We start from the raw sequence: 12,870 nt of genomic DNA on the forward strand, positions 1-12,870 counted from the left end.
TTTTTTTCTTCCTTTGAAATGGACCAAGTGATCAGAATGCCCCAGGCCGGCAGGCATCAGTGGCAGGAAAATAAATCATTCTGATGGCCAAGGAGAGAAAGGTTGGTGGGGGAGAAAATTCTATGCAGAAAACACGAAAGGCCAACCGAGAAGCAAGGGCAGAACTCCATCTCTGAGGCTAACATTTAAGGGGTTTGGGTTGGAAATGAGCTCTAAAGTGGTCTCCAACCTTGACCAGCTCGGAGCCTTGCCTTGCAGATAGAGATGCTATTTTAGAAAATGTAAGGGTTTTTCCAGTTTTCTTGCTTTTATTCCAAACAAAGCTCTGAAGGAAGTCTGGGTGCGATCAATCTTGCTCACCAAAAGCCCTGACAGCTTCTGGCCCTTAAGAACACATCTCAGCTTCAAGCTTTATCCAAGCTCAAATGTGGCCGAGCAAAGAGGAGATCAGGAAACGCAAGTAAACAAGGAAATTTTGTCTTTCTAAAGATTGGGTTTTGGCAGTAGAGAGGGTTCTAAGGCTGCTTTCAGGAAAGGTGCTTTGCAGATTTAAGGGCGGTGGCTTTGGGCATTTGCTTCTACCAGAAAGTATTGAGAGACAGAGGAAAGTTAGAAAGCAGGGCTGCCCACAGCACTGGGCTTTGTCAGGCTGCGTGGGTGAAAAGCTTCTCGCCTTTCTCAACTACCTTAATTCAAAAGCCATCTGGAAGAAAACCCTTTTCTAAGACTGCCCAGCCTTCAGCTCTTCCCCCAATCTATTACTTTAACTCTGGAGATATTTTAATAAATATTTCTTTTTAATAGCCAGGAAGCTGTGAGTGAGGTTGATTTTTTTTTTCTTTGAAAGCCAAAATGAATGTCTTGACTGGCAAGATATGGGAAAGAGTGTTACAGTCTCCTTACTGTACAGTCCCTGCCCTAGGCAAGGAGGAAGCCAAGGGGAAGGTTTGTAGGCATAGGTCAAATGCTGGGAGCTCTGGAAGGATTTCAGGGGGTTCACCCACATACACCTCTTCCCCTTGATGCTGCCCCTTATTTTCCCAGGTAATTTTGTGCATGTTTTTAAAAACTGCTTACATAAAAAGGCTACTGTTATCTGCATGGTTTCAACAACCCAAAAGGCTCCAGTTCTCACAAAGACTGGTTTTCCAGCCTCTGCATTTCTGATGTGTGCACCCTAAGGAGATCTGGGTGAGGAGAGCAAATCCAACTTCCCTACAGGCCAAAAGCTTTCAAAAGAGAGCAGGAATCAAGAGCAGGAGGGTAGATGTGGGGAAAGCTCCTTTGGTGCGAGACTCCCAGCGTTCTGCGGCAGCCTGGTTTTGTATCCTGGAGATTTTTCATTTTCCCAAAACATGAAAAGGGTTCCTAAATGCTGCTCTCTGGGACTCAGCAGGTACCCAGAAATGACTCCAGCTCTTGCTTTTAAGGATTTCCTTTGGGCCCCGGGGTGTGGGTGGGTAGAGGCCATGATGATGGATATTCGAGATTGCAAACAAAATGGCGACATTTTCCACTTCTGCCTCTGAAAGATACAATCCAGAGAGAATGGGGGTTCAGATGCCCCCAATCTCCAGACGCAGGCCATTCACTTCCAGCTCTGAGGGGTCAGTGATGGGATGCAGCTGTGAAGCTTGCTTTTTCTGGATTTGGCTTCACGGATCTGTAATTCTTATCTTGAAGATGGAAATATTTCCCTTTTGCTGTATCTGCCTTTTACTCTGCCAGCCAGTCAGCGGCCATCCCATCTTAAATCCAAACGTGGAAGTGTAATATTAAGCTTGTGTAGCAGCAAATGAAAGAAGTACTTGTACAATTGCATTTTTATTAGAAAGATACCAATCTCCTTTCTCTCCTCCTCCTCCCCCTGGGGCCATAAAAAGAGCGGAAATAAATCCACAGAATGGCAAATGCTGAATTCCGGGAGGAATTTGATGCTGAGATTCATGGAAGGGATTCCTTCCAGTCCAAGGAAGACCTGGAGGACTCTATGAAGCTCAGTCCTTTTTCTGGAGACCTAAGGGAGAGTCGGTCCCTTTTGAGGTGAATTTAGAGGTCCCTCCCCTCGTCCCATCTTCTTCAGGAGTGATAATGAACCGAGAAGCATCCTCAGTGGAAACCCGGAATTCGTTAGCTTGTGGGAAGAGCTTAAGACCTTGTGCGGTTCCCAAAGTTGGCCTTGGCCGATGGGCTTTTGGTGCAGGGGAATGGAGAGGAGCCCCGGGTTCTCGGTGCGCGGCGCCCCGCACCTGTGCGCCCCCCGCTGCGCCCCAGGCCAGCCGCCTTTGTTTCTGCCAGGCCTCCCGGCACTCAGCAGCCTGGCGCCCTGCTTGGGCAGCAGCTGGGAACCAGGCAGCTCAGCGGGCCGGTAGCGTGGCATTTCCCGAGCGGCCGCAGCCGCTTGAAACCGCGGCCTCTATCCCCAGAACTCGCTGAGCTTCCAAGGCAGACGCCGAGCCAGGCCGCACGCCGGAGTCTCGGTGCTGCGGCAGCCGCTGCCAGTTCGCCTGAACTTAACGCAGAGACCGGTCTCCAGTCAAAGAATCCCTTTTGACACGGATCGTAATCAGAATAAAAACTTTATTTATTTTTTTTTGTTTTGTTTCTCAGAATGTGAGCAGCAAGGAATGTAAAACTCTTAAAACAAATCTAGCATTTTTAGCTTCAGTTTTGCCGGATGTTACAAACTTAAACCACTATTTTCAAACTCTGGGTCCTCTCTGTTCTTATTGCATTGCTACGGTTTTTATAAAGGAATTTTATTTCCCTTTCAAATAAATTTTATATGTATGCCAATACACCATTGAACAAAAGGCTCAAGAAACCTTCTGAACAATCAGGGTACAGAATTTCTTTAATATAAATACGAACGGATGGGGATAAATAATATTTAAAACTTAGACTATTCAATGCTTGCAAAAAATATAAATAAATCTGACTGTTCACCAGCACACACACATGGAAAGACGTACATTTAGTCATCTTTGCACAGGGAGTCCCTGTTTCAAAGCGCCTTTGATTTCTTTTTCTCGATCATTACAAGAAGTGCAATTTTAAAAACTAAAACTTAAAAAAAAAAACGCAGTTGCTTCCTCTCGGGAGCCATAAAGTATGAACAAATTCACATTGAAAACTCGACTAAAAAGTTTGTTCATATACCCTGTTTCTTATCAAAGAGTAGAGAAGGTAAAGGATCAGGGCCAGAGACCAGGACGAGGACGGGTGGTGGTAAATGTTGCTACTGATACTGACAACCTTTCCAGCAACCAAGATTGCTACGTCACATAAACTATAAAAACGCATTACCAAGGAAAACAAACTGAGGGAGGGGTGCAGAGGAGAAAAGGGAAAGGCAAGAAGAACAGAAAACAAAGAAAAGGGGAAAGAAACCAAAGAAGGTGGGGTGGGCAACTCTCCTGGCTCGCAGCCCTGGGCCCATCATCACAGGTGGGTGAGCTTGGGCGCTTCCTGAATTCTTCCCTGAGAAGGATGGTGGGCAGTAAGGTCCGTGTAGGTGGGGTGTGGCTCCCCAGGCCCCGGCCCATGGTGGTGACCGCTGCCCAGCGGCCCAGTGCCCCCGTAGTCCATGGCAGCCGAGGTGGTGTGGGGGAGGTGAGTTAGGCCAAAGAGTGCTGGCCCAGAGTTGCTCATGGGCTCCACATAGCTGCCCCCTACAAAGACGGGGCTTCCCTGTAAGTGTGGGGTCCCATAGCTGCCGTTGCCCTGCAGGCCGTGAGCATGCGGGTCGTAGTCAGGGGTGCCCCCTGCGCCTGACCCCGCCGCTGTGTAGCGTTTCTGTGGGGGAGGTGGGGGAGCGCAGCTGGGCAGGGGAGCAGGGTAGGAGGCCGGAGGCAACCCATAGGCGCCTTGTGGGGGCTTGGAGAAAGGAGGGGGTGACTGGGGCTCATATGGGACACTGTTGACCAGCGAATGCATAGAATTCAGATATCCTCCTGCACCGGGAGGCACAGGGCTACGACTTGGGGACTGGCCCCCAGAAGAGGTGAGCATGCCTTTGCCCTTCTGGTCTTTCTTGTACTTCATGCGGCGGTTCTGGAACCAGATCTTGATCTGGCGCTCAGTGAGGTTCAGCAGGTTGGCCATCTCCACTCGGCGGGGCCGGCATAGGTAGCGGTTGAAGTGGAACTCCTTCTCCAGCTCTACCAGCTGCGCGCTAGTGTACGCAGTGCGCGCGCGCTTGGACGAGGCCTGCCCAGGCGGGCTCTTGTCACCAGCGCAGCTCTCCCCTGCCAGGACACAGAGAGGAAGAGCCGTGTCAGGGGCTGCTACCGACCCCGCCTAGCTCCCCAGTCCTAGGCCTGCCCCTCCTTTCTTCACCCCACGGAAGACTCTGTCCAAGGCCAGAGAGGAGCAGGACTTCAGTGCTGCAGTCCTCTCTTGGTTGTGCGGAAACAGCCTGGGTAGCCTGCCCTTCCTTCCTCTAAGGAGCGAATCAGGGGTTTCTTCAAGTAGAGGACAGAGCAGCAGAGCCTCCTGCTTGCCTTGCTGGCCTGAACTTCCTCTCTATTTTACTCGTCCAGCTTATTTCCTGGCCCATCAGACAACAAGCTTCCTGTGAACGGGTGTCACTATCTTGATTCCTTCAGTCGCTGAAATGTGGGAGACCTAGTGTATACACGCATCCTGCCTGTTTGACGGGAGTGATCAGCCATTAGCTTCAGTTAACCAGTTTCAATATCTACCAAGAGGAGATGAACAGATTAGTATTGTCAAACTGCAAGACCTTCTCCTGACCAAAGGAGATCAGACCTCACCAAAGCTATCTAGTTCTGGAAGAGTAGCCCAGGCCCTTAAGGAGTCTTGGTCATGAGGTTCTCAATGTTACCATGAGGGCTGCCCCAATCTGGACCACCGTGTGTGTGTGTGTGTGTGTGTGTGTGTGTGTGTGTGTGTGTGCCTCCTGTCTTCCTTGGCTCCCCAAATACCAGTTCTGGAGGAGAGCAAAGGAAACCAGAGAGGAAGAGGCCAAAGTAACCAAGAGGCTTGGAAGCCCAAGTCCCCGAGGCTAAGGTTCCCCATGGCAGTCCAGTTCCCAAAGCCCCATGTGGTTCCCATTAGGATGACAAGCTGAATCCCCTCCCCCAGGGTATGCCCGGCTGCCTCCTGCATTGTACTAAGACTGAGCAAGGCCTTCCCAGAAGTAAGGCAGCCAGTCCATCTGCTGCAGAAAACATTGGCTCTGATTATAGACCAAGCATTGATTCTGACCTGGGTGATGACTAGGCCTGCTTTTATTCTGCCACATTTCAGTATGGGGAGGATGCCACTGTTTGCCTAAGAAAGAGGAGCTGTGTGCTTAGAGAGACAGTGGTCCTAAAGATGGTTCTATCTAGAGGTCAGAATTCCCAACACTGGAACAAGGAGGGATTCCAACTTCACCAGGCTCAAACCACCTTCGAGAGGGACTTCAGTCAGGTTTATGTCTAAGGGATCCTTACACAGAAACCTTCTCACCTTCCTAAGTAGCAAACATTCTGGAAAGATTGTTTTCCCCTGGTGTGTGTGTGTGTAAATTTCTGGAGATGTTCCTCTGTTCCTAGGCTGGCTGGTAATAGCTAGAAGTGGCTTGGGGCTTGGAGCATGGCCAGAGGCCCCACCTCCAAAAGGCATCCATTTACCTGAGCTGGAGCCGCTGGTTTTCTGCTTAGTGTTCTGCCTTGACTCTTTCATCCAGGGAAAGATTTGTTTGCCCACGGTGGGAGAGTTGAGCAGGGGGCTCTTGGCCGTGCTGGCAGGGGTAGGGTTGCTGTTGGCACTTTGAGGGGGAGAGACAGACGAGGGAGGCGGAGGAGCTGCAGGGGTGGGCGCAGGGGGCTGTGGTGGGGGCTGTGGAGGCTGTGGGGCTGGGGGCGCTGCCTGGGGAGGAGGTGGAGGCAAAGATGGATCACCCAGGCCTGGGGGCTGGCTAGAAGGGCCGCTTAGAGTGCGCAGACAAGCTTCGCTCAGCTCATGAGCTTTGGGGTGGCCCCCAGCGCTGGCGGGAGACTGGAGGGAGCAGGCAGGTCGATGGTACTCAACGCCATCGGTGCCCAGAGCGGCAGACGGCACGTATGGCTGCTGACTGGCATTGTAAGCGAACCCATTGGCTGCTTGGTAGGGGTAGCCACCGTAGATCGCCGAGCTGTCGTAGTAGGTCGCTTTTTGCATCGCGAGGTTTCACGATCGTGATCACACTCTCTGACAAGGGCTTGACACCCGTAAAGGAGCACATTGGCACGCCCCCGCGGTCACGTGACACTCCGCCGCCAATGGCCGCCGCGCGCAGACCTGAGGGAGGGGGGGAGAAGTGCAGCGCGGTGAGGGCTCCGCGCAAATCCATCTTACTCTCAATAGCTAAGTGACATGAAAGCCATAAAAGAAAAAGTGGTCAGCAATATTTAGCAGCACGACGTGGCCCCGGGCGCAGGGAGCCGCACTATAAAAAGCTGCTGGAATTTACTGGCAGCTACAAATATTTGCTTAACTTGCGTCTGGAGTTGGGGGATTTTTCCGCGGAGCAGCAGAACCAGTAAGGGCTGGAAGCTGGGTCTCTGGAGCCGAGGTCCAAAATGAGACAGGGTCTGGAGGCTAGGTTGGGGTCTTTTCCAGAAGAAACCGTGGTGTCCCTTTGTAGAGGCTGAGGCTTTCTTGAGATCTTGGGGGAACTCTCAAGAGGGCAGAGTCGTCATTTTTTTCTCCAATCCTCCTTTGAGGATTCATATTTGCCCAAAAGACCTAGGATGGTCAGACTTCCTTCCTAGACAGCCTTTTCCTGGAGCTCTCAAAGGAGGTTTACACACACACACACACACACACACACACACACACACACACACACACACTAGTAGGCAACTGCCCTGACAGACTTTGGAAGCAGAGTTTGTTAAGCAGTTAGCCTGTTCTAGTTCAGAGAAGAGGACCAACCTCCTCCAAATGAACCCTATAAGGTCAAGAAGAGGGTGGGTGGGAGAGGAAACTTTGGAAGAAGTCTCTCTCTGTGTCTCTGTCTGTCTCTGTCTCTGTCTGTGTGTGTGTGTGTGCTGTTGGTCTTCTCACGAACAAGTCCCAAGTCCCAACTCAAATCTTGTAACTTTCTACACCTTTTCTCCCACCCTGTTTTTCAGGCAATCTGAAACAAGCCACCCCAAGCTCTTTTTCAAAGTTACAGGAGGTTCCCGACTCTCCTGCCTCGGATTTTCTGAGGTGCTGCTATTCTGGGCAACTATCAAATCCTACCTGTTAAAACATGATGGATTAGAGAAAAAACAACCCACCAGGAACCTGAAAAACCAGCGTTCATCTCCATGACCACGGCTTGAACTCTCCTTCCAACTTAACGATAATAGGTTCTGTCTTAGAAACTGCTATGTAATTTGATGTATGGGGGTCATTTGGCTCCAGAGGAGGCATGGAAGCACAAACCATAAACTCCTGCCAGACTTCCCTGATCTTTGTATACTTTTGTTGATCATATTTGTTATTTGGCCCATTTTCCGGCTTCAGAAATACTAAGTAAAGAAAAACATTTTAAAAAAAACTTAAAATCTCTTATTTATAAAGTACTTGATAGAAATGATATCTGTGTTCTCCTGGTTTTCAACTTCTGCATGGTAAACTTCTATTTCTCAGCAAGAAAAGTTCCTTGAAAGTCTTACATGTTCACACCCAGACACACATTCAGAATGCTAGTCCCTCTGACCATTAAAACTATAACAATAAATTTATGTAGATAATGGTTAACATTTCAAGCCCTGACTATTCAATCCCAGAGTTGTTCAACTTTTCTAGAAGAATCAGCTGTCAACCAGGGGAATATTTTATATATATATACATATATGTATATACATGCACATATACATATATGTATATATACATATATATGTATGTATATATAACAAGCATCCACCAATGGGTGATTATAATTTTGTTCTTAATAATGAACCCCCTTAGATTTCATCATTAAACCAACAATCTGGTCAACATCTGGAAAACAGGCAGAATTAACTTTCCAGAACCTCAATAAAAATTACAGCAGCACTTATCCAGAATTATTGTGTATGATCCTGAAGCCTGAGTGTTGTTTCCATTTGGAAATATCTAGGAAGTTACAGATAACAACATGAAAAGTAAATAAAGGGTAAAATAAAATTTAAGAGCGAATTACAATTTAATGTCTACTTTTCTCGTTCTTACACTGAAAACAATTCCCATTACATTTGGCAGCATTAACGTCTGTCATAAATTTTTGAGGTACCAAGCTTAATTAAGGTAAACGTCAGGTTAAGAAAATTACTCTAGACATTTGAACAGCAAAATATTAGATAAAACAAAATTAAGTTGATTTTGAACGTGCAGTATTTCTAGTGACTTTCTAAGCCATTAGCACAGGCTATACCAGCCTACAGCTTGCTTAAAGCCCTTTTCCATTGTACTGAACATGGTCTCGTAAAAATAACAAAAAAAAATCTTTAAAATCAAAGTGCCTAGGGCAGCGTCCACAAACTTAAAATATGACTTCAACTCAGAGATCCCATTGTTTGAGGTCCGCAGTCACCTTGGAGTCCACACAACCCGCCCCCTCCAGCCCCCAAAGTTTCAGTCTAGTAAAGTTGGAGATTTGCCAGCCAGGAAACTTTGCTTTGTACCCCCCCAAGCAAGGGCTGAGGGTGGAGGGAGATTCCTCCCCAAAGCTCTGATCCTGGACAATAACCTCCAGGTGCTAGAGCTGAAGCGAGTTGAAGAGGCTGAACTGAGTACTGGATGCAAGAAGCCCTGTTGTCTCTTCACAAGGTATGCCCAAATTCGACGTCTCCAGACTCCGCTCCCTCTCCTTCCCTTAGCTTCCCTCACCCGAGTTTGAAAGGGGACGTCGAGGTAGAAGCCCCGGTTCCCAGCCCACTCCTCTCTCTCTCCACCTCTCACCAACCCAGAAAAGTTGATGCTGGGCTAGGGAAGAGGGGAGAGTGGGGGCGGGGATGGGAGCGCGGCCTGAACTGAAGTGTGAGGGTATCAGTCACTGCCGGCGAGGAAGCTCCGGCTTGTGAACTCTTCTTGAACCGAGATTTAAGTCTGCAGCCATAAATCACCAAGACATACACTCCACCATTCAACGCCGAGAGCGGCCGGTGGTGGCCCCGCTTACCTTAACTTCTGACGGCCGCCGGCGGGCTCGGGCTCAGGCTGCGGCCCCGGGTCCCCTCGGCGCGGGATGGCCACGGACCCTCAGCATCCGGCGAGCCGGCGTGCGGGCGGGCGTGCGGGCGGGAGACCCCAAGGCCGGGACTCGGCGGAGAGCCGGACCGCTGGCTGCTCTGGCGGCTGGCCCCCGGCGGACTGGGGCGGCTGGACCCCCTCCCCTCCCCTCCCCCACGCCCGCCCCCGCCCTACCCGCGGCCGCGGCCCCAGATAAGCGCTGGCGCGGCCGGGCTCCGCGGGGCTAGTGGCACCGACTTGGGTATGTTTCTTATGAATACTGCGCCGAGCAGGGGTCGGTCGGGGGGTGCGGTAAGGGGTGCCGGGGCGGGCGGGAGGGGAGAGCAGAGCGGCTAGGGAAGCGCCGGCGTGGGGGATGGGGCTGAAGCGAGGGGAGGAACAGGAGCAGAGCGAGCTCGGCGGCAGCGGGAGGAGGGCGGCCTCCCCCACCCCACGCCCTCCCTCTCCTTCCTAGGCGTCACTAAAGTCCAGGAAAATTATGCTAATGAGGACAAACGGCTCTCACAAAGGGGCTCTCTTGCGGGGTTCTATTTTTTAAGAATCTGTCTAAGAAACCACGCAATTCCCTGCCATGGACATTTTCATGGGTTGGGGGTGGGGGAGAAGAGAAGAAGAAATGAGTTGCCCTGACTTTGGGCAGTTTTCTTCACCTGCCGCTCCCAATACAAACACCCTAAAGACAGTCCCTGTGGTGTACGGCCTATTTCCAGACACTTCTCAAATGCAAGTCAACTGCCTTTGGTTAAATTTCTAGGCCTAACGGAGGGAAAGTATCCCGGGGAGATGGACAACTGTCCTCGCATTAAAATGAACATCTCTGAGCTCAGGTATACACAAAGATACTCAGAAACTTGAGTCTCCATCTCTTGTGTACCCATTGCACAGTATGGGCACGGAAGCAGGTAGCCCACGAGGAAGATAGCTAAGGCTCTGACACCAACACAAATGGACATCCAAGATATTTCACCCCCTAATTAGTTGAATGGCCTTCCTTTTGCTGGGTTGAACAAAAGCCTAAATTTGCTTGGTAGTATGCCACATCGTTAAAGAGGATGGGATCATTCCCAATGCCCCGCTCAGCTTCCCAGCTTCAGAAACAAACTCCTCCAAAGGGGGAAAAAAAAAAGGAGAGAAATGGAGCTTTCGTGCAATTCCGAGGCGTCAACGAGGGTCCTTCTCAAAGGAAGGTGTTAAAAATATAAGTAGTATGTTTAAACTGTCAGGGAGCCAAAGTGTCACCTTAGAGCAAAAAGAAAGCCAGGGGGGAAAGGGAGAAATCAAAAAGCACTCTGGGCCAGGGTGGCCTCATGCATACCAATGGTTTTTGTCATTTATGGCTGGGCAAGATTTATGACTCGGCTCCCCAAAGCTGTAAACAGAGCACAAAACAGCAAACACTTGCTCCTTATGGCAGATTGCAGCGGCGCAACTTGAAAGGGAAGAGTCCTGGACGTGTAGGAGGTGAGAGCCGGCCGCAAAAAAATCCGCTCGGCGGCATTTTCTCTTCAAACCCTCAGGGTCGGATGTGGCATTTGAAGAAAGAAGGCGTGGGTCAATAATCAACCCGCACTTTCTCCTCCAAACTGCTGACGCGACTCTCACCGCCTTCTCAGCTAAGCCAGCTGCAGGGAAGGCCGTGAGAACCAGACCTAGGAGTGGACTGTCTGGTCCAAGGGGGCTGAGAGCGGTGGAGCAAAGGGCTAGGGCGTATGCAACGCATACCTTTCCGGCTCCACCAAACCAAACCTAGCAGCCCAAGCGCCAGGACCAGGCCGGAGCAGAGGAGTTGCAGGAGCCGCGGGAGAGCTCGGGTGAGAGCTCAGCTCAGACCAGGGCTTCCACGCGCCTTGGGCTAGCGCCCAGGTAGCTCTGGGTGGTGGGCCCCAGTCGGCAAAAGAGAGCTCTGATTTCTATACGCGGATCTGGCGTCCTGGCATATAGATTGCTGGTACCCCTGGCCTTCATCTGAAATCTAAAAGGCTGGTTTTGGAGCAAGCATAGGCGAGATTATTAAAATTAATAATTTATATTAGCAGGGTTTTGTCGGCTTGCTACTGTGTTGTGATTGAAGACACGCTATTTGATTTCCACCTCTAGAAATTGCTCACTGCCGCTTTCCAGGCTAATCCCGCAGTTCACACAGCTTCTCCAAAACCACCAAGATTTTCTTTGCTCAGCATCCGTGAGCTTCCTTCCCCATCTTCTCTAAGTCCCATGATTTCCAGAGGGACCAGAAGAAGCATTTTCTCAGGCACAGAGGAGTACTTGGAGCAACGAAGGTGCCTGAAGGAACCTTTCTGCCATCCAAGGGGTGTCCTGCCCATCTCTGAGGGCGGCTCACCGCTCCAAGGCTCTCTGTGCAAACCGGGGAGGAAGGTGAGGAGTAACTTTTGGCAAGAAGTATCATTAAAATCCAAAGATGGGGAGGGAGGGTATTGAGGAAATATGCTGGCCGGTAAGAAGATGAGGCTGGCACTTGAGGGGACCAGTCTCTCTAACAGCTAATCTTTTGACCATAACCCGAGTGGCTTTAGCTCTTCCCTGGGAGGGGAGAAAAAAACAACTGTGCTCTATGGAAGCAGTTATTGGCTTCTGACTGTGCATGCTTTTTATACAGAACCAGCTTGTAGAGTCTGTTGTTAGATATTTATTCTCTTGCCGGCACTGAAGCCACAATAAAAAGATGCCTCTAACAAACCTTTCCTCCTCTTCTCCTTCTTTCTAGTGAAACTATATTATTTATGAGTCTTTAACTGGGTCAAAAATGCACCAGAACTGGGTCATAAATCATATGAAATGCTGACAAGTAATTGAACAGCAATTAAAGCTTACATTTTATTTCCAAGGGGTGTTTTAGAGCACTTGAAATGGCCTCAGTTAAGCACAGTTACCACCGAGGTCGGCATGAGGGAGGGCAGAATCCGTCCTGCCTGGGGAAGTAAATCTCACTCAAATCGAAGAAGCCTGGTTTGATTTTTTTTTTTTAAATAAAGGAATATGATTTTTTTTTTAAATTAAAGAAGACAAATTTGATTCCTAACATCTCACAGGGATCCCTTTATCTGCTTCAAGGAGCAAAGTAAAGACCAATTTCTTCCACCTTTCCAAAGACTTTCCCTCTTCCCAGGAGCAGAAGGCCCCCCCCCCAAGCCCAAGTAGCCCCAGCCTGGGCAGTACTTTGGAGGGGAACGGTTTAACTAATCTCCCTCCACACTAGCTCCCTTTCAGGGAGTAGAAACATTTGCCTCTGCTTGCTGAGGACTACAGCTACAGAATTCTCTCCAATCTTGGGCACATAGGCCGGTTCTTTAACTCTCGGGGCTGGCTTAGGGTGTACAGAAAGCACCCAACCCCCAAAACACTGGTGGGAGCCCAAACTGAGTCCCAGACTCCTTCTGCAAACCACACCAACCAAACCTCCAGGCAGCTGGCATGCTCACCAGCACCCCACGCTTCTCTTAGGTCTGAGCTGCCTCTCTCCATCCCTCCCAGGCAGCTATTGCTCTGGAAACAATGGCATGTCTTCCAGGTTGGACTCACTGGGTCTGGCATGGGGAACTCTGCCCCCCCCCCCCCCCCCCCCCCCCCCCCCGCCACCCAGCACTGAACGAAGTGGCTGGAAGCATCATCAATAAAATGGCAGTGTGTCTGCACATT

At 50.1% G+C, this 12,870-nt stretch overlaps 1 protein-coding gene and 1 long non-coding RNA gene across 9 annotated transcripts in view; one reads left to right on the forward strand and one right to left on the reverse strand.

Annotated features, from left to right (window-relative positions):
- Nucleotides 1-2,562: 2,562 nt before the first annotated feature.
- The window catches only part of Hoxa3 (homeobox A3), a 44,452-nt gene continuing 34,144 nt past the window's right edge, over nt 2,563-12,870 (reverse strand). For 7 of the 8 annotated variants that reach the window (XM_031381909.1, XM_031381911.1, XM_031381910.1 and 4 more), the window contains 2 exons: nt 5,640-6,288; nt 2,563-4,247 (listed from right to left, as the gene is read on the reverse strand). In XM_031381909.1, the coding sequence (XP_031237769.1) occupies nt 3,442-4,247; nt 5,640-6,168 (1,335 nt within the window). In that variant the 5' untranslated portion in view covers nt 6,169-6,288 and the 3' untranslated portion in view covers nt 2,563-3,441. Of the gene's footprint in view, nt 4,248-5,639; nt 6,289-9,142; nt 9,379-12,870 lie in introns of those variants that run through there. The other variant, XM_031381914.1, reaches the window with a different exon arrangement.
- Nucleotides 6,325-7,573, forward strand: LOC116098922. Its single transcript, XR_004121998.1, has 2 exons — nt 6,325-6,529; nt 7,125-7,573. It is a non-coding gene; the product is annotated as an uncharacterized LOC116098922 (long non-coding RNA).

This window comes from Mastomys coucha, unplaced genomic scaffold (assembly GCF_008632895.1).
Source record: "Mastomys coucha isolate ucsf_1 unplaced genomic scaffold, UCSF_Mcou_1 pScaffold20, whole genome shotgun sequence".
NCBI lineage: Eukaryota > Metazoa > Chordata > Mammalia > Rodentia > Muridae > Mastomys > Mastomys coucha.